The sequence below is a fragment of the Sander lucioperca genome, chromosome 18 (assembly GCF_008315115.2).
Source record: "Sander lucioperca isolate FBNREF2018 chromosome 18, SLUC_FBN_1.2, whole genome shotgun sequence".
Lineage (NCBI taxonomy): Eukaryota > Metazoa > Chordata > Actinopteri > Perciformes > Percidae > Sander > Sander lucioperca.
In genome coordinates this window covers 7,991,772-8,012,320 of record NC_050190.1, presented here as the reverse complement: position 1 = coordinate 8,012,320, position 20,549 = coordinate 7,991,772, and the positions used below count along the sequence as shown (strand labels likewise).

Sequence of the window (20,549 nt, the reverse complement as noted above, 5' to 3'; positions counted from 1 at the left end):
TCATGGACTCAAGAGTGCGTAGTGCATTGTAGTAGCTGCCATTGCAGACAATAAATACATGTAAGAAAAAAAAATTAAAATAAAAAAAATAAAATAAAAATAATAAATAAAATAAAATAAAATACAGAACAACAGAAAGAGGTTTTAAAAAGGTCTATCTCTGTAGGGATAATTTCCATAATGTTGTCTTATAAGAACAACCACAGCCTGTCAGCGGCAAAAACTAGGGCTGCACAATTAATCGCAATTTTATCGAAATCGCAATATGAACTAGTAAAAATATCCAAATCGCAGGGGGGCGCAATACAAAATATGTGTCAAACCATTCTAAAATAAAGTATTGTGGTGCTGCAGAGACGTCCCAGCCTACAAATCGTATCCTACAGACTTTGTTTTTTTTAAATATATATTTTTCAATGAAAATGAGAAGAATGACACAAAAATGATCATTCCCTCCAATATCGTGAATCATATCGCAATCGCGATATCAGTCAAAATAATCGCAATTAGATATTTTCCTAATTTCGTGCAGCCCTAGCAAAAACAGCACTTTCAGTGGACGAAATAGATGATGCACATTTGCCCTATGGGGTTACATTGTAGCCCAGTCTGCGGCTGCTGACCAATTTCAAAGATTGTTGTTCCCATCAGTCACTTACACACAAAAACATAGGTTAAAAAAAAGAAAAAAAACAGATTAAGAAATAAACATAAGAAAGAAGAGAAATTTGTTTCTATTTCAGAACCTACAGCTGTCATGAAATGTTAAGTTAGTCTCACAGAAAGCATGAAAACTGGTTTGATGTAGTACCAGAGTTTTCCAGCAGGTGTCAATGCTACCTTGACTGTTTACTCTACTCACATCTACTCCTGCAGGTGCACTGAGTACACATTTCCAGAGAGGGCCTCTTGGAGGTCACTTTACCAGGTATGGCAGCTTCACTGCTATTATCAGCTGCTGGAGCTCAGCAGCTTCCACCTTTAAAGCTACTAAAGCCATGTGTACTTCCTCTGGCAGTTCTTTCTTTTTGATCAAGGTTTTCTGAGCCCGTGATGGAAGACTGAAGGGATGTATTACCTTTGTTTTGTCGTCTACAACACGGAGACCATCTGCCGACACCCACAACACAGCGCGCACTGGCTTCTTCCCAGCCTGCAAACAAAACAACAAGGACAGGCACGACTAAGAAACGAGAAAACTTTTAGTCTCTCCATGGCCCAATAAAATGTCTTCCCTTTGTACCATTCCTTGGTACCAAAACATAAAACTTCAGTCGACCCACAACCACACCCACACCCACACCCACACACACACACACACACACACACACACACACAAAGCACACCTGTAGATAAAGAGAAAGCACCAGGTAAGAGAAAAAAAAGTGAGTGCCTAAATCTTAATAAAAGAAACAAGAAGGTTGGTATGATAATTGGTGCGCTGATGCAGTCCACAGTGGTGGTCACATTGGTTAGAATAACAACAGTAAATGATGTGTGTGTGCGCATAAAAAGTAAACGTTCATTCACACAATACATTGTTCCATTCTTGGTTCATTGAAGAAGGCTTGAAGGGAGAGAAGGCACGCCTGTTAATACAAAAAAAACCCACACAAACACACAGAAGTGCCCCGTCCCAGCCTAAACCACCCCACCTGCTCAAAGACACATGCATCATTGTGTTTGCCTCTCTTCATTCAGATTCCCCCCCCCCCCCCCCCCGTGTACGAGTGTGTGGTTCTTCCAGCTTGCACATGTGATTAAAGGGGGTGAAGTGTTACGTGAAGAGGAAGGCAAATAATAACAATGCTTATAATTAAGAGACACACTCAGACACACAACGCAATAACTTACTTTTGCAAAGAATCCCTTGAAGAATTTCCTGTCCTGGAAGTGGATGTGGTAAAAAAGGGAGGGTGGGTGAGAGGGATAGAGGAGACGGGGGGAGGAACAAGGCATGAAAATGTTACCTAGGATGTCTACAAAACTGTCTGGAGCCCACAGGAGGGGATTTCATTTTGAGGGGTTTTCTTTGGTGGAGGTGAAGCTGGGTTATGAGTGAGTGAGTGAGTGAGTGAGTGAGTGAGTGAGTGAGTGAGTGAGTGAGTGAGTGAGGCAGTGGATCAAGTAGCTCCACATGATTCTATTCTGATGGAGGTTTTGATGGGTGATACTGTGATTGGTATTGGTTGCGTCCGAAATTCCATACTAACATGTCATTTAGTAGGCTAAAACAGTGTGTAAGATGTTTTAGTATGTCCGAAATCTTAGTATGAAACTAATAGTTCGTGAATTGCATACTACTTCCAGTTAAATAATAAAGTATGCAACCACTGAACACTACGCCGGCATTAAGTACCCCACAATGCAATGCGGTAGTAAGGACAACGTTCATAACAGATAAACGGACAGCAAGCAAAGCAGCTCTGTAACGTCAATAGTGCTTTCATTTACATATTTAAATCTGTGATTTTTTCGCCTGCGACTGTTGGTCTAGTTATTTTCCTTTTCCAGTAATTTAAGCATTATCTGGCGATGCCGCTAAAGCTGAGGTTGGCAGGGGTTACCATGGTTACGCGTCTTCAATTGCAAGGAGGCTCTCAGGACGTTTATAAAAAATTACAGCTTAGTGCGTCCCAAAAGATACACACTACTGTTTATTCACACAATAGTATGGTGAACGGTAGTATACATATTGAGTATGTAGTGCAGAGTATGCAATTTCGGACGCAACCATTGTCTTTATGATGATAACGGTTAGTACTACACCACACTGGAAGCCAGTGAACCTCCCGACAGCAGGAAGTGACACCCCTAGGCTCTTTCCAATTTAAATAAACATCAGACAGCATTCCAAGCTGCCTGGACAGGGGAGATAAAGACGGCAGATCTTCAGGTGTAGGTCTGTGCGAATATGTGGAGGAGATAATCCCAAATCACATATTATTCTTCCTCCTCTGATTCCTAGACCGAGACATGGTCCTTCCATGGTTGTTCAGCAGACAGAAACAGATTCACACAGACGGCAGTCAGACGCCTGAGTCAAGCCTGGGACTATTCACAGGTCAGCCAGAATCAGGGGTCAAGTTTAGGCCGCCATAACCACATAAAGAAACCACAAACCACCAGACCCGGGCCTAGTCTTAATCCTCCCTTCTTCCCCCCGCTCCCTGAGTGTTCCTCTCCTCCCCATAAGCTGTGAAAAGGAGTGCCACTCTGCTCCTGTTACACAGTCATGGTGGAGACGGCACTCCGGGCACCATGTTAACGCATGATTTAACGTGTTAACCAGCACTGGAGATTCATTGGGAATGAGCTAAGCGCTTGTTAGTGTGTGTGTATGAGTGTTTGTTAGAACCACACAGACATGCAGATGGTGGTAGAGCCTAGCCTGCACAGCTAGTATTAGTAAGCTACGGTTAGGGGAGAGAAGTCTCTATAGGGTTGAGCTAGAATGGGAGGGCAGTGTAGGGGAAGGGATTTGAAGGCATTTCTCTGCAACACCACAATAAAAACCTGCTTAAAAAGACAACAACAACAAAATAACACTGACAAAAAGGTAATACAATATTCAGGTATTCAATGGTGAACTGGGATGAAACTACAGTAGGGCAAAAAGCTTGTTTTGGGCAGAAAGGATAGCTGAGTTTTGAAAGATCAAGGTGTAGCCAACAAGCCTTACTTCTAATGATAGAAAATGTTGTTTGCATACATTACCTCTTTTTATTAGACAACCTTGCAACCCAGAACCTTTTAGTGGTACTAACAGCTGGTGGCTTTCCGCAACAACCCTAACCACCAGCAGGATGTGCAACAACGAATAACACATCTTGTGTAACGTTTGTTACTGGCCCACTTTGAGCAACAACTCGTACCTTACAACATTTGCAACAAACGGATGATAGCTCCATCTACTACAGGAGAGTGTACTTTATCATGGATAGCAGAGATGTTACTTTACCACCACCATGCAGAGTAGCTATGGGAAGGAGGGAGTTGCCAATAAAACACACTTTCCAGTGCTAATAATAAGTGTTTATTTTTTTGTGACAACTGCTTTTAGTGGAGTTGAGTTTAGGACATGATTGGAGAGCTTTTTTTTTTTTTTTTTTTTTTTTATTCGGAGTGGAAAGGCATCTAAGGCTTTTCATACTATGTCTCACTAAAACGTCTTAATTGAAAGCACCAGCTAATATACACACTGTCTGATGGACTTAGATACGCTGTCAATGATGTGCCCTGAGGCGCCCCGGTAGAATTCTTTCAGCATGTCAACATCTCCTGGGGTGCCCCACCCAGTACACAGGCGGAACACCCCGGGTCACAAAGAGCTCCTGAGTAACTGCAAAAACATTCTTACTGCTACAACCCACAATACACCTCCAACTCTGGGCTATCAGCCAACAGCACCAGGAAATGATGTCATGATGACAACGCAAAAAGGGCAGCTTGGAGGTTGATGGTGCTGCAGTGCAGCCTCCTCCTCCACCCGCCTCCATCCTCCCCTCTGAGTCACAGAGCTGTGAGGAAAAACTCTCATTACCGTCCCAACGGAATTTTTTTTTAGTCAGCTCAAAGTTGTAGCTGTCACCCAAACGCACATCGATTGACAGCTCGACTACCAGGCACAGGGAGCATGCGGGGAATATAATTTCATGTTCTTCCTCCTTATTCATCAGCTCACTGTTGTTCTTCATTTCTCTTTCCCCACTCCAAAACTTGAAGTGCTCTGATGCTGCCAGACTGTGTTGTGGTGGCTGCTGTCTGACTGCCGATTTTCAGGAAACAACCCTCACCAGCTATAAAGTGCCTAGGTGTGGGCCCGGTTCCTGACCAATTTAGTTATTATCTCCTGGAAATAGAGTTTACTGCTGAGCAATATTAATTCACAGTCTCTCCACTGGCAGGAATTGTATTTGTTGCCTGGCAACAGTTAGCTTATTAAAGAGTCAGTGAGGATGAACTGGGATATTTTAGGGCCACGCTAATTGTATATCTGCTTAAAGGCTGGTCCTTGTCTAGTCTGGACAATCTAGCTTTGACAGGGCAGCATCAGGGGCAGTAACACAGTATACCACCACCACTATGTTCTGTTGTGCTCTATGCCTTGCCCCCCCCCTCATGTCCTGTAAGGTGAGCCTCTCAGGCACACAGGTGAATTGCCACGTCCAGGCCAGGGCGCAACTGAAAGAAGGTCACTTAACAGGAATGTAACGGCGGCAGTTACATCACAAAAGATCAACTGTCAAAGTCATCCATTATTACCAGAAAAATTGTGTGCAGAAGAGGACCTTGAAAACATGTCAGCCTGACTCACATTTTGAATGTGGTGAAACTTAATTTCCCGCCCTACTTATAAACAGGGATCAATAACGCCATGTCTGTGCTGGCTCACAAACAAGGCCTCAGGCTGGCGAGGCAGCGAGGGAGCGGAGTAGGAAACAGGATACAGAGGAGGAAATGTCATGAGGTTGAGGAGGGTCAGATAGTCGCGGGCCACAGGAGGACAGAAGCACCCACCTCTAGTTTTGAGTTGGCTCCATTTTGTCCGCCCCGTTAAAATGACTCTAACTCAATAAGACCTCACAGCCTCAGGCTCTGTGCACACCATGTGACCTCATCAAGCACCAGTGTGTATGACTGAGTTTTGTGTGTGTATACAGGATATATGTCTTCATACTTCTTCCTGTGTGTTTTTGTTTGTACAAACTGTTTGCCTGTGAGCCCTATCTGTGTGTGTGTGTGTGTGTGTGTGTGTGTGTGTGTGTGTGTAAATATTACCTACCCCTGTAGGAAAACATAGTGCTTTATGTGCATGTGTGGCACTCTTTGTCACACAAGTGATGTATAACTTCTGTTTTATTATACTGTTCTGCCTTAACTGGTATGAAAATGTAAGTGTTTTACTGTGCATTAAATTGTACTCAGAATACAACATTATTCTCAAGCACTATAATCAAACTAACAAAGTAGTCTTCAACAGCTCATTGAGTTTGAACATGCAAAAGGACTAAAAGGCCCTTTACACAATGTCATGAAGCAAGAAGAATAGGTATTGATAGCACAAGAAACAGGGTGTGAATTCTCAATTAGTCTGAGTCATTTGAACTAAAACTGAAAGCTGGTCGCAGACAATTCAAGCAGGAGTTTCGTAACATTTGTTGGCACCGAATTCAAATGTAGTCCTGAGACTCTGGCATGACGTGAATGGACTCTTCAGGTTTGGCCCTGACTACAGAGAATCAGCCTCATTTACCCACAGGAGTTCATGACCTGGGTGGGGCCTTGGCAAACAACTGACAACATGGAAAAGCAATTGCTCCAGTTTTCCCCCTTCCCCTCCCCTCCCCTGCTTCCCAAAATGGAATTTGCTCCTTTTGCGCAACTCTGCCGGAATCTCATGCAGCAGGAAGTACATGCCGGTCTATCTCCTCTGGCGGAGACGGTGTACCAGGAGAATGAGAGAGAGGAAGAGACATTCAACCCTGGAGGTTGTCTGAGGGTAACAATGGGTGGAGACCCTCACTGACAAACGGCAACATTCAGCCACACTCAGGCCTCGATGTACAGAGCAAACCAGGCAGGAATAAACAATGATAAAACGGTAAAAACAACCAAACTAAACAAAATGAAGGAAATATTAGAAGGAGTCAGTAGGATGTTGGTAGTAGCACTGTGGGGGAAACTAATGGAGGAAAAGATAAAAAAAAGAAAAAAGAAAATGAAGTAGGATGTCTGGTATTTAGCAGCCTGGTTCCTGGAAGTATGGAGGGCGTTTCTAGTAAAACCTACCGTCTTTAGCCGCTTCACTGCATCCTCGCAGATGTGCATGCCGCGAGACTCCTCCACCTCCACATGTCCCAGGTACTGCAGGGTAAAGAGAAAGACAGAGAGGGAGAGTGAGTAATGCTGTGGCAAACCTTTCCTCTGCTGAAGATGAAGTAAGGTTACATTAATAAACTCTGCAATGAGACTGGGTATTTAAATGAGTCCAGATTGTCGTATAACCCCTGGCAGGCCCGCGCTGGTGATTAATACACCTAATTAATTACCAGGTTGAGGTCAATCACAGTTCAATTAGTCCCTCATTTTGTCCATGGGGAAAATGCTAAATGTTTTCCTTAAAATATAAATGGGCAAGAGGGTAAATCTAACAGCAAGTGTGTGATTCTATGAAAAAGGGATTGCATGAGAAAAACAATACAAACTCATGAAAGGGCAAAGAGAAGATGCTCTTTCCTTTTTTTTAGGAAACAAGAGTTTGACATGAAAATTACAGATGACGATTGGCACAACATGTGGGGTTGTGTTTATCAAACATCCACCAATTCACAGATATGGAGGGAATTATCTTGGAAACATTTCATCAGTTTTTCTTTATCATTCCCAAGGTCAAGTGTAAATATTTAAACATAAATCTACCATGCTGGAGAGAATGTGGAGTACTCAAAGCAGACTTCAGACAAATTACTAATTTCGGGGTCAAACTTTACAAAAGATACCAGGATATGATATTCCTATGAGCTACATGGTACCCTATCTGTGTAATTTCAGGGAAAGGGATAAAAGATAGGCAATTCATCAAAATATTGTTGATAGCTAGTAACAATGCTATCACAAGGAAATGGGTTAAAGTGGCTCCACCTGCCCAGGAACAATGGACAGAGATAGAAGAGGATATCTACATAATGGAGAAACTCTGACACATCGTTTGATGCAAAAAGCACAGATGGACGAAAAGTGGGAGAAATGGACATTATTCAGGACCCAAAACAGCGACGAAGACTGATGTAGCTGTTAAAAAATAGGAAATGGATAGACTATTTAAAATGCAACTCCCCAAACAGTTTGTATACATGCACATTTGTGGGTTATGTATAAATATATATAAACGCTGAAAACATCAATTAAAAACTACAGTGGGGAAATAAAAGCACCAATGACCTAGCCTGGCATTGAACCTCTCAGCTCATTTTCGATTTCCAACGGGCGTCATCAACGGGCGCACACCAAAATGCCTCTGGCCGCAATTGGATTGACCTACAACCAATCAGAGCAACGAAAGGTGTGACGTGGCGCTGAGTGACACATGCAAGTTGGGGTGGTGCTTGGTCCGTTTTAAAGCAGGAAATAAATGCCCGCCAGGTCACAAACTTTCTCAAATTACAGCTAAACAGTGACCTAAAATGTGTTTCTGAAAACATTTGAAGCTGGAAATAGGCCATACAGTAACAGAATCTTGATTCATATTTGATCATATTTGATGGCAGATGTTATGTGCCAGAGCAAATGAAACAAGAGCTCGCAGATTTGTGTGGCTTCCTGGCTACCAGTGACCAACAACATGTTGATCTCACAAAAAGTTGTCCTTTACACTACAGGTGTTGCTCGTGTTTTGGCATCTTAAGACTTTTTCCCTTCTCCATGTACCTTAAAAGTAAGTAAAGTTGCGCCAAAATTAACTGCAGAACGTCAGAAAAAAATCAGTCCACATATATAGTATTTAACCTTAACCTTCAGAGGTGCTATGTCACCATATATGTCACACATGTAATGACTGAGATACTTGTTAAGACAGTCATCTAGTAACTAATTAATCAAGAGATGGGATGCATCAGGATCTGTCAGATTGCGCTCAGGGGGAGAAACACTTTGCTCCAGCCATGTAACAACACACATCAGGACTTGGACATCCTACGTGAGTGGGTTTGACTGCGACTGAATGAACGGAAAAGGCTGCCTCCTCCAGCCCTCCCTCCCTCCTGGACCTCAAGCAGCATCACACCCTGCTGTGTGTCACTCCAGAGTCACAACCCTGACCGGCCCAGAAGCCATTGTGAGCACGGGCTGGAGAGGAAGTCCTTACCCTTTCCTTATAGACACGCACACGCACGCACACACACGCGCACACGCACACACACGCACACACACGCACGCCTGTCACCCCCACCCTCTGTCCCTGCTATTTTGAGAGTGTGACGCCACGGCTGTGAGTCACAATGTTGGCGTATTAGAATACACGTGTGTACACACAAACATGCACAAAGACCCACGGACAAAAAGACAATACTGATGCAGCGAGGCAGCTGGGGGGTAGTGAGGACATTGAAAGCAGCGGCATCGCGAATAGGGGATCAGCCAGGAGACGTGGCTGAGGTGGGATGAGTAAAGGCAGGGGAGGCTTCAAGTGTCACAACAGATGCATCATTGTCGCATCTTACCCCGTGCTGTTAGTATGTAGCTGGCAGCAACAATCTGGAGGCTGAAAACATTCACATTTAACAGATGCCTTCAACCAAAGCAACAAAAACAAATCCTTTATTAGTCATTTGTATATCCTGAACAGTGTGTTGTACACGTGAAGGGTAATTTGGTTCTGAAGTACAGGTTTGTTTGGGGGCCCACTCCAGGATTAGGTCCTCTTGGCACTAATAACACAGTGGGCTAGGATTAGATGCAGTCTATTTATATATATATATTATATATCATGATGTTTGTATTATTGTGCTGTCACTGCCACTGCACTGTTTGTGTATATTTGATGAGGTAGAACATAAAAAGAGATCTTGTATTTACATTTCCCTGCGCCTGGTCTAGATTTTCCAGCTGGAGAGGGCCAGCAGAGTAATATGTGCAACCTTGGGATGCACTTAAATTCACATTTTGTAAACATTTGAAGCAGCCGATGATAAGGAGGACAGGGGTCAAGACAACAGCCTGACAGTAAAACAAAAAAGAACAGTCCTGTATTGTTTGAATATTTAGCTTTTAGGGAAATATGTTTTCTTGCCGAGAGTTAGATGAGAAGATATCACAGGTCATAAGTCTGTACAATAACTGTGTAGCTGGAGACAGCAGCAGGTTAGCTTTGTTCAGCAATAAAAACTGGGAACAGATAACGGTAACAAAAAGCTCAGAAGCTCTGAAGGTGGCATTTCACATACATCAATATCAATTATCTGGAGTTTGCTGTGTCGGTGTGAATCCACTGGATGTTTTCCAGATGGATTCCAGGAATTAATTCAGGGTATTGGCTATAAATCCGTTACAGTGAAGAATTCTGTCAGATTCAATAGAAAGCCTGCCCTTACAAACTCTGCAGACAACAACCTCACACAAAACTGCAAACTTTCATTTCCATATGAACACGTTTACATATAAACGTACCCTTGCATTTCCTTCTCCGTTTTAGTTGGTAAGCAACACACATAAGCAATTTAAATCAGCAGTCTCGTAAGACTGACATTTCAATACGAGGCAAATCTACAGTTTTATGCCTTTGACAACCACCTTGAATCAGGAATAATTGTCTGTCGCAATTTCTGCTGGAAAACAACAGACACAAGCATAACTGTGGTAATCCGTGGAGAACTGGGCTTTTACTATGCTTGTAAAAAGGCGGTAAGTAGTGGGGGGGAGCCCCAAGCCACAACATTAAAGGCTCATTTCACCCCATCTTAACTCCACCACCCCTCCAGATCCCGTTTCCCTCCATACCACTTTCAAACAGCCTTCAGTTTCTTCTTTTTCTCCACTGCATCTCCTCTCCTCTATTGGATCATGGTCTTTAGTGCGGCAGTCAAGTGATAATTTCACTGCAACTATTCCAACCCACACACAACTGGGCTCCTACAGTATTGAGGCACCTAGAGCGGGAGAGAGGGAGCAGCAGGGGGAGGGGGGACATACAGAAGAGTAGCATGGTAGGTTGCGGCGTAAAGATGAAAGCCAGTGCAGAGAAAAATGCTGCTGGAGAAGTGTGTGCGTGTGGCTGCAGAAGTACGAGAAGGAAAGAATGACAATGAGAGATAAGCTCATTTGTCTTTTGCCCACAGTGGCTGATCTGTTATTCACTGACTACTTCCACTATTAACAACTTACCATAAGCTTTTTAGAGGAGAGGAAGACCCTGCAACAATGATAGTCACCTGAGTTTTGGTAAGGTATGCCTATTGACTGGTTACAGTTACACAGCGCTGGTTTGTCTTTGGTTGCTTTATGTCGGCAGAGCATTCTTAAGGAAAGAAAGAATTCGGCAGTACTTTAATGAAACCTCTGGACAAGCCAATTTGTCTCTTAAAAGACAAAGAAAATGTGCTCACTTGAAGGAAGTGGGGAATAAAAACAAATTAGAGAAGACGTAGGTCCTCTACACATTTATAAGAAGTGTGAGGAAAGAGTAGAGTAATTGTTAATCAACAAACCTAGCTTTGAGTACAGCAAAGATAGACTATAATAGGGAGCAGGTGGGGAAGGGAAGGTGTGTGTGTGTGTGTGTGTGTGTGTGTGTGTGTGCGTGTCGAGGGTACATTTTTGCAGACAGCTTAGAAGAGATCTTGAAGCTAGGGCGTTCCACACACTGGACAAGATGTACACACAAACTACTTGAAGCCATGAACCGACACACACACGCACACCCATTCCACCTCTAAGTCTCTATCTGTTCTACCTATAAACACAAACTTCAAGGTAGTCTTAAAGCCCCTCCATTACCTTCCTTTACTTTCTCACCACAGTCACTTCCACCTCTGTATGCTTACGGTATTTTCAATTCCCGTTTTATGCACAAAGAAAAAAAAAAACAGGTCAAAGCATCAAAACCATAACCTGTACACTTTTATGTTAACGTACAATCCACATCCTTGACAGGTCTGCGTTTTCATTTCCCCTTTTCATTCTGAGTGAGGTGAACATTTGGACTCGTGTTATGAGAGGAATTGTACCGTTGCACTTCTGTGTTAAAAGTGGAAGGTTTTGTTGCCAAAACACAGCAAACTCTCCACTCCATCAGCTGCAGAACAGCACTGAAGATATATACTGTACGCAGAAAGATACTGCATCAGTGTGTCTTGCCCTGCCCCATTGCAGTGCCCCTGGATTTCTTATTTGTCAGCTATAATAAAGTTTCTTTAACTTTGTATATTTTACTTGATGATTCAAGTGGTTCTGATTACTATTGGAGGCCAGAAATCAATTGTGCGCACACATCCCACAGGTTTGGAAGGCTACAGCAGATAATCTTGCAACCTAGATAAAAGCTGTGCTCACAGTCTCTGAATGCTTATGATTAATCACAAGCGGCGTCCTTGGGGAGCCCGGCAGCATGTAGGTTTCTCAGAGGTAGGAGTGTGCCACAGTAAGGTCAGCGCTGCACTTTGTGCGCGAGTTTGTGTGTCTGTGAGGTTTTGTATGCAGGTGCGCTTATGTGTGAGGGAGAGTCACCTTGACTGCAAAGCTACATTTGCCGCTGCGGACCGCCTCCTCGTCTGTCTGCCACTGGTGCGGCCGACTCGACTCCGGCACGTAGACGTCTTTCTTCCGGCGGAAGCTCTGCCGTAGCTTATTCATCGCTGAGCTCCCTGTGAGTGGTGAGAGACACTGTATTAATACCCAGGGCGAAAATTGGGCTTTTAGCAGCAGCAAAATAATAAAAAGGTGCAGCACTGGTTGGTGGCAGAAACTCAAAAAGGCAACAGTTAAAAGGAAACAGCAAAACCTATGAGGTATTAAGTAATGATAGAAGTTTGGGAAATGTACCAGTTCAGGTGCAGTCAATAGTGTATGTCAACACAGAAATGAGTCAACTTCCTGTGTTTGATAACGCATAAGAAGCTGGTGATCGTGCAGAATCCCATTGCTACCAGACTACCACTTCCATGCCCTGTATAGTGCCTGTAAATAGGAATGCTTTAAACACTGACAGTGCAGACATCAGTGCACGACACAATAAGCTGTTGTCTCTCTGACTCACAAGGAACAAAAGAGCTGGAGCCTGAGTCTTTGTACTGTTAGGCATCAAGGCGGCCCAAATAAAAGGGAACAGAGGACAGCAGCCAGAGGACGGCAGTCTGCTGTTCAACTGAGAGAACCCTTTACCTGCTGATTACTCTAGGGCTACAAAATGACTGTTAAATGACAATCCAGATTATTTCCACAGAAAGTTAAAAATCCCCATTTCTGATTAGGACTTTTTGATGTCTTTAACCAACATCTTTACCACAGAAATCAGGCTTTTTAAATGAAAGTGCTCATATTATGCTTTTTGGCTTTTCCCCTTTTCTTTATTGTATTAAACTTAGCACAAAAAGTAAGGAGATGTGTGTTTGGTAGATTATTTCTCTGTGGTAACAATACTTTTTGGCAATAAATCTTATACCGTTGGAAATCCTGTTTAGTTCCCTTTCAAATGGTGCCCCATTTGTAAGGAACATGCATTTGTGGGATGAGCAGCAGCGCTGAGTATGTGGGTTGCGCCCATGAAAAATTTGCCAAACAGCTTATTCTTCCATTGACTCGTTTGGTGTTTGGTGGATTGGATGATTGAAGTTTGAAGAAACAAGACATATTGGCAATTGAACAATTTATTCATTTCACAAACAGGAGCCTCAGTAGTGTGTGGAAGAACCATACACAGCCACAACAGCCTTGCACCTCATCCTCATGCTGGTCACACACTGCTGTGGGATGGCATCCCATTCTTCAACCAGCATTTGTCGCTAGTCAGCCAACGTGGTTGTGTTGGTCACTCTGGCACAAACAGTACGCCCAAACTGATCCCACAAGTGTTCAATGGGGTTGAGGTCAGGACTGCTGGCAGGCCATTCCATCCTCTCCTCTCCCACATTCTGGAGCCCTGTGGGGGCGAGCGTTGTCATCTTGGAGGATAGAGTTCGGTCCCAGACTGTGGAGATATGGGATTGCCACTGGTTGCAGAATCTCATCTCTATATCTCTCTGCATTGAGATTGCCTCCAATGATGACAAGCCTCGTTTTTCCAGTGAGGAAGATGCCGCCCCACACCATCACACTGCCTCCACTAAAAGGTGTTGCTCTATCGGTGCAGCAATCAGCATAGCGTTCTCCGCGTCTTCTCCACACTTTGACCCTACGATCCAACTGCCGTAGTCAGACACCTGATTGGCAGCCCCTGGTTGTACCAGAAGCTCAAAACAAGTGTCAATAACAAATTTTTCATGGGCGTAACCCACATACTCAGCACTGCTGCTCATCCCACAAATGCATGTTCCTTACAAATGGGGCATCATTTGATTGGCAACTAAACAGGCTTTCCAACGTTATACGATTTATTGCCAAAAAGCATTGTTACCACAGAGAAATAATCTACCAAACACAAATTTCTTTACTTTTTGTGCTAAGTTTATATACGTTTTTGTGCACATTATAGGTTTATTAAGTGAAAAAGCCCAAAGTTCACCCCAAAGGGACTTACCATCTCCAACAGAAAACACTGTTCACAAACTGCTCCAAACAGCTCTATTGTAGTCCAGCCTTTACTTCAGGGACAAACTGAAGTCACTTTGTAACACACGTTATAATGCTCGCCTAGCTGCTAGCGTGGCACTCCCTCATGCTCTGCTTCTGACTGGCTAGTAGTACTTACTGCTCATGTGCGACTCCCAACAAAGATGGAACAGAAGTGAGATGTCTCACTCTGTAGCTACAACAGAGAGCTCAACACACAGGGTGAAAAGAGGAGCTGCAGCAATGAGCAGTACAACAAAAATATGGTGTTTTTTGAAAATTAAACCACGTAAACCTTTTCTGGTACAACCTCTAAATACAATTATGAACCTGAAAATGAGCATAATATGAGCACTTTAAGTGACGATGTTTCTAACTTCTAGATCAATTGGAATAAAAAAAAAACTTAAAAACCTAGTATGTCCCAAACTTCCCATGTGTTAACACCCACCATAGTTTACAAAATGAATTTCTGGTCAAGCTTTGCACTAACTTGTACTACCTTCTAGGACTGTCCCAAATACCTTTTTTTTTGTGCTTTGAAGCTTCAGTAATTATCAACAGCAAAATATTTCAAAGCTTCTGTGGTGGCTGTGTTTTCCGTCAGATCGTTTATAGATCTCAACATTTCCGACCGCACTTGAAGGCAGCTTCGTTTCACAGAAACAGAGAGAAAGAAAGAGATGGAACTACTGTGCATTGTTGTTGTAGTAAACACTCATCTGTTGTTACACAAACTCCTGGGCAGTTCAGTCCTTGTGTTTCGTGTTTTAAAACTTTCTTGTGGCAGCGATAAGAGGCAGTGGGGTTTCCTGTTTACTGTACGGGACTCTCAAAACTGACTGACAAGTCTGATCGCTGGTTACATGATTGTCCACCGCAGGGTTGCGTTACTCCGAAAGGTCACTTGGTCTCGACTTTTTGCCGCAGGCAATCAAAATAAATGGAAAGACCTGCGTTTCTGCCGGACTGTCTTGACGACTGACGCGGTGTGAATGCACACTTAGCCAGACAGCGCCTCACTAGAGCTTTGGCATAATGCACAGCATTTATCAAAATCGCCTGAAAAACGACCAGGTGGATACAGTATAACCAGACAGATCTCTACACACATCAGACTGCTCGCTTATAACTCTACATTCCTCCGTTCTTGGCTGAGATGGAGGACATGGCGCTGCATAAATTAGCCAGCCACTAGCAGACACTTAGCAAGCAGCTTAATCCCGACAAAACACCACAGTTAATTTCAGCCTGCATGCACTTTTAAAAAAACAACAACTGAAAATCGAATATCTACCCAAAGAACGAATATCATAATAGTGGAATATTCAAGTCTAGCCCAACTAGCTTCCCTGTACAAGTTTAGGGGGTTTATTAGCAACATTACAGGTAAGCTTACTTTTGGTTTAACCTCCAAATAAAGTGGTAGCTAATCTTGTAAAACTTTTGGTTTATTTTGCACTTGTATGATCGTCTTCCTTCATCTCATGTTTGTTGCCCTGTCAGACGTCTTTAGTGACCTCGCTGCACTCTGAGATCTGAGCAATTACTTAAAAGATTAAAATGTTATCATAACCAATAGAACCCCTATCAAAATAAAACTTAAGTTATAATAAACCACATTCTTCCATAAAAAGGTTTTCTTAATGTTGAGTCAAGGTTTTGAGTAAAAGGTCACTTAAATGCAGGTTCAAACATGAAAATTCTCTGAAAATCTTGAAACGGCACAATTAATTAGACTAACAGCACTACTTTAAACGGTGCATGTATATCTTCTTGGCTTTGGGAGGAGATTAGGAGGCACAATAAAGCAGGAGGCCCAATTAAAAGTTGCTGATCCAAACTAGAACTGAGAGGTGCATCCATCATCGAAAGCCTGGCTCACGTCTCCCTTAGCAACTCATAACTTGGCACCAGAAGTGGTTCAGCCGTGCAATGCTGACTTTTAAACACGTGAGCAGAGCGTACCCCTTGACTAACAAGTTGCACCCACTAACTTCTGAGTGGATGAGGATCTGGCTGGATTAAAAGGTCTTTAATCCAGGAGAGCTGACTGGCCGCACACACATACACACAAACACATACAAGAGCAAGCAGCCACATAGCAGCGTTCAATCGCACACATGCTTACAGCGACCACACACATATGCACCTACTTAACTACACAAACACACACACAGGACCGAGCTGTCTGTTTGCATAATGAAACCTGTCCTGTGAGCCGATACTGGCTGGAGGTAGAAAGTGCTCTCTTATCGGCCCGAGCCAGGCTCCAGCTCTGTGGGCGGCACACAATGAAGCTTTCAGCGCTGACCAGGCTACTGAAACACACATAAACACATCAAACTTCCTACTGTCACTAAAGGGGGCGACCTGGAGTGGACCATGGGTTTAGGAAATGGCTCTGCAGCATATTTCTGCACTTCAAATTTCCCAAGCGTACACCGACGAAAGACACAAAACAAAGTTTAACCTGCTGCGTATTTTCCGAAACAACTACATTTTATGAACTAAGTATGACTACTAAATGACAGCTCGTCACTTGGCCAAATGAGTGGTAGCGTGGCCCACCTTGCAAGCCAAATTCAAGTAAAGATTTTGGCTGTAGCTAGTGGATTTTTGTCTCCCTTTTCCCACGTGTTCTGGAAACTCTGCAGATTGTGTGACACAGTCAATGCCTCTCTTTCTTTCTATTGTGTGTTCTCTACGGAATCACTCATAGAAAGACAATCATGCCCCCTGAGCCATTCTGTAGGTAGAGACACAAATTCAAAAGGCGAGTAGTCTGAAAATGGGGCAGAAATGTCGACTAACAAGGTGTAAAGCAGGCGCTATGATGTGTGAAAGCACCTGTTTTGTAGCAATAGCCAAATACCTCTGCAGGTGTCATGGTATAAAAAGGCACCCAGTCTCTAGACTCTAGTGTGTGACTGGGCACATACACAATACAAGTTGTAGCCTGCAGTAGAGTGAAGTGTTTGAAAACAAGACGACAGGGTGAGAGGGAAAGAAATATTGCTTCATCCCTCACTCCCGCTCTCTCTCTCTCTCTTTGCACACTGGTTTATTTAGGTCATATCATATTTGGGCTCACTGCGGTGCCAGTGACAGGCTGCACGCTTCCAGCCTGCAGAGTGAAGAGGAGGAGCAGGAGAAAAACTCAAGATTAAAGCATTTGTGTCCAATATGTTACGCACGCATTTTAAGTCAATGTTGTCACCTTGACTTCACTTGTCAAATTGTCACCAGACACAAGGCACGACTTGTTTTATGTTCTCAAACATAATATTGTAAATATGTGAACAGGGTTGGTGCAGTCTGGTTCAACAGTAAGGGTTGCACTTAGTAAATCGCCACTTCGGGCAAATAAATATAACAACCCAGTTGCCCGTTTGGGGGGGAAAAGTTTCAATATTTTTTTCCAATCATCATGGTATCATACATTGACGTTATTTGATAACTAATAAACCAATTTGTATAGGGGCCAGTAAAAACGGACTTTGGGCAAGCAGCAAGCAGCAAGCATGAGTTTTTTTAACTCATCTTTAAGAAAACTTTGTTTGTTTATGAAACTGTAGAATGACACCCGGAGAACTTTTAAGTAGAAAGTGTTTAAAAAAAAACAAACAACAACAACAACAACAACAAAAAAAAGTTATATAGCCTTTCCAGGAATTGAAACAGCTGTGAATTGGTGTTGGCGAACATGTTTGCCAACTTGACAACCACACATTTTCTGAGAATGAGGTAAGTTTAAGAGCTGCAAACATCTATTATTTATCTAATAATGTGTTGCCTATTTCTTCAATTAGTCAATGTTCATTTTTATTTATTTTTTTTAAGATCAATTTTTTATTGCCTTTTTTAACTTTAAATTAGTCAATGTTTTAAGTCCATTAAATGTCAGAGGAAGGGAACATCTTCCAAATTGCATGTTTTGCCCAAAGATATTTAATTTATGATATGCAGGGTTCGTACACCTTTTCCGAGGTCAAATTCAAGCACTTTCAAGGTCCATTTTAAAGATTTTTCCAGCACCATACACCACTGTAAATTACATACCAATACATAGTCAAAATTATTATTTAGTGTTTTTAAATCACATTATAAGAGATAATGCTATAAAACAGCCAAAATTGTGTTTCGTAATAGCAGAAGGATCAGATCTCTTCATGGTTCATAACGTAAAATACAGTAAGACAGCTATGGAGCGTAGCACTGAGTGGGAGGATCTGAGCCAAATGACATGCAGCTGGGTCATTCTGTGTCAAATCAGACAAAATCCAGGAAAACAGTTGCAGCACCCTCTTAGATTTTGCTCAAAGTTTATGCTGCCCTTAATGTCAGTCTTTTCAAACTTTCTCTCCAAATCTAGGGCATGCCGTACAAACTTGTAATGGTTCAGTCATGTTGACATGTTTGTCTGCCACCCTACAAAGTTTGGGCTGCCTATGAATAATACTTTTCATTATCTTAATGTCCAAATATTGCTTCCCGGATAATGTGATTTTCAGGCTGTAAAACTGAAGTAATTTCAAGGGCTGAAGACATAGGATTTGAACAGAAATATGTTACAGGCCTTGGTTTTGGGACACATTCTTGATATAGACAAGGTTTGAACAAAATCTGAGACAGTGCAACAACAACCTGTAATTCTATTTTAACCCAGAAGACTCTGACAGTGCACAGACACCTGCCTGATAATTAGCCAATATTAATTGAAAAAAAATCTATTTCATTGCCAAGACATATACATTCATCTACTGGAATAGAGCAGTGTATATATTGCATAAGGCCATCCTCAACCTTACAGTAGGCTACTTGTATGACACGAAACGAGAACTTCCCAGCAGCAAATTTACAAATCCCACTATGGCCACGCCAAGACCCGCCCTATGAAGCAGCTCGATTGGTTGGGGTTAGGCACATGGACAGCCGACCTGTACAAATGGGGTTACGTTACCTTGCGTAAGCATGGACGCCTGGCCAATAAATGCTATTAAAGGGCGGGTCTTGGCGTAGCCATAGTAGGAGTCGTAATATCGCCTCCCGGCCTGGTGCAGTAGTGGTTTCACGGGGGCAGAGTCACACCTGGCAGATCGCAGCCACACATGCAAGCGAGCAGGTTTCATTTTAGGCTCTCCTACATTTTATTTCAGATAGGCATTTGTTGTGAAGGAAATACGGTTACAATTTCAAGCATTTTCAAGCATTTTATCTAAAATGTAAGCACTTTTCAAACATTGAAAACACAACATCAAAATTCAAGCATTTTTTTAAGCACCCGTATGAACCCTGGATATGAAACAAGAGAAACTCAGCAAATCCTCACACTTGAAAAGCTGGTTAAGGCTGCACTAATCTCTCTCTCTATATAAACAATGGATCTAATGACTACTTGCATGTGAAAGGAGTCAGTCATAGTGGCAAACCCACAAAGATCAAGAAATGATCAACCAACTCTGCGGTTCTCCTCAGCTGTAAAGAGCGTTTAAGCATTTTTTAGCTCATCGTTTTGCTGTAAATTGTAAATTCTGGGATGAAGCAACCACCAGCTCAGACTCAGTGCAGAACAAAGAAAAATTCCTTCCAGGATATCTTATTTTGGGAGAGAAAAAAAGTCGCTTTGAATTAATCCATGAGACAAACAGGTAGAATACCGTAAATCTGGAAAATAGTTTGGGTTTATCATCCCGCAGGGCGATGTCGGTGCATTAATGCCCCAAAGGTCTTATGCTTCTTCTTACAGCACTTTACTAAACTCACCTTCTAAATCACTTAACACTTGTGCTGCTGCCAGCTTACAACCCACACACCTTCTCTCCGGCGTATTGCAGAGTCTAAAAGGGACAAATAAGGAGAGAGCAGGAACATAAGTAAAAAGCACATATACTCATGTGCGTGGGAAAGCATTTGCACCGGCAGTGTTACCGAGTGTACACCGAGAGTACCATTTGCAGGAACGTGATATGAATACCCCAACAAGGTCAAAATGTTAATACTTTCTTCACATCCAACTCAGGGCATACCCATTTCTAAATTCTTTGTACTTTTTACCCCTTTCACCCCCTTTCAGACCGACACAATTCCATAGATCCACATTTGCCATTGAACCAGCACAGATCATCTGAACCGGACTCCTCGACTCTGCTCTAGAGTTGAACCACTGTCTGTTTATACGCTACTTTGGTATGAAAGCGTTGATGATAAAAAAATAGAATAAAGACTTAATAAATTCAACCCGTGTTGATTTCAAGTGAAAAAACTGCAGCAAAACATTTTAATCA

General features: G+C 42.7%; 1 protein-coding gene across 7 annotated transcripts in view; it reads right to left on the bottom strand.

Annotated features, from left to right (window-relative positions):
* Positions 1–20,549, bottom strand: part of numb (NUMB endocytic adaptor protein) — a 53,092-nt gene that overhangs the window by 11,149 nt on the left and 21,394 nt on the right. For 4 of the 7 annotated variants that reach the window (XM_031310246.2, XM_031310251.2, XM_031310253.2 and 1 more), the window contains exons 2-5: positions 12,223–12,359; positions 6,793–6,867; positions 1,855–1,887; positions 1,079–1,153 (exon numbers count right to left, since the gene is read on the bottom strand). In XM_031310246.2, the coding sequence (XP_031166106.1) occupies positions 1,079–1,153; positions 1,855–1,887; positions 6,793–6,867; positions 12,223–12,348 (309 nt within the window). In that variant the 5' untranslated portion in view covers positions 12,349–12,359. The remainder of the gene's footprint in view (positions 1–1,078; positions 1,154–1,854; positions 1,888–6,792; positions 6,868–12,222; positions 12,360–20,549) is intronic. The other 3 variants (XM_031310249.2, XM_031310252.2, XM_031310250.2) reach the window with 1 other exon arrangement.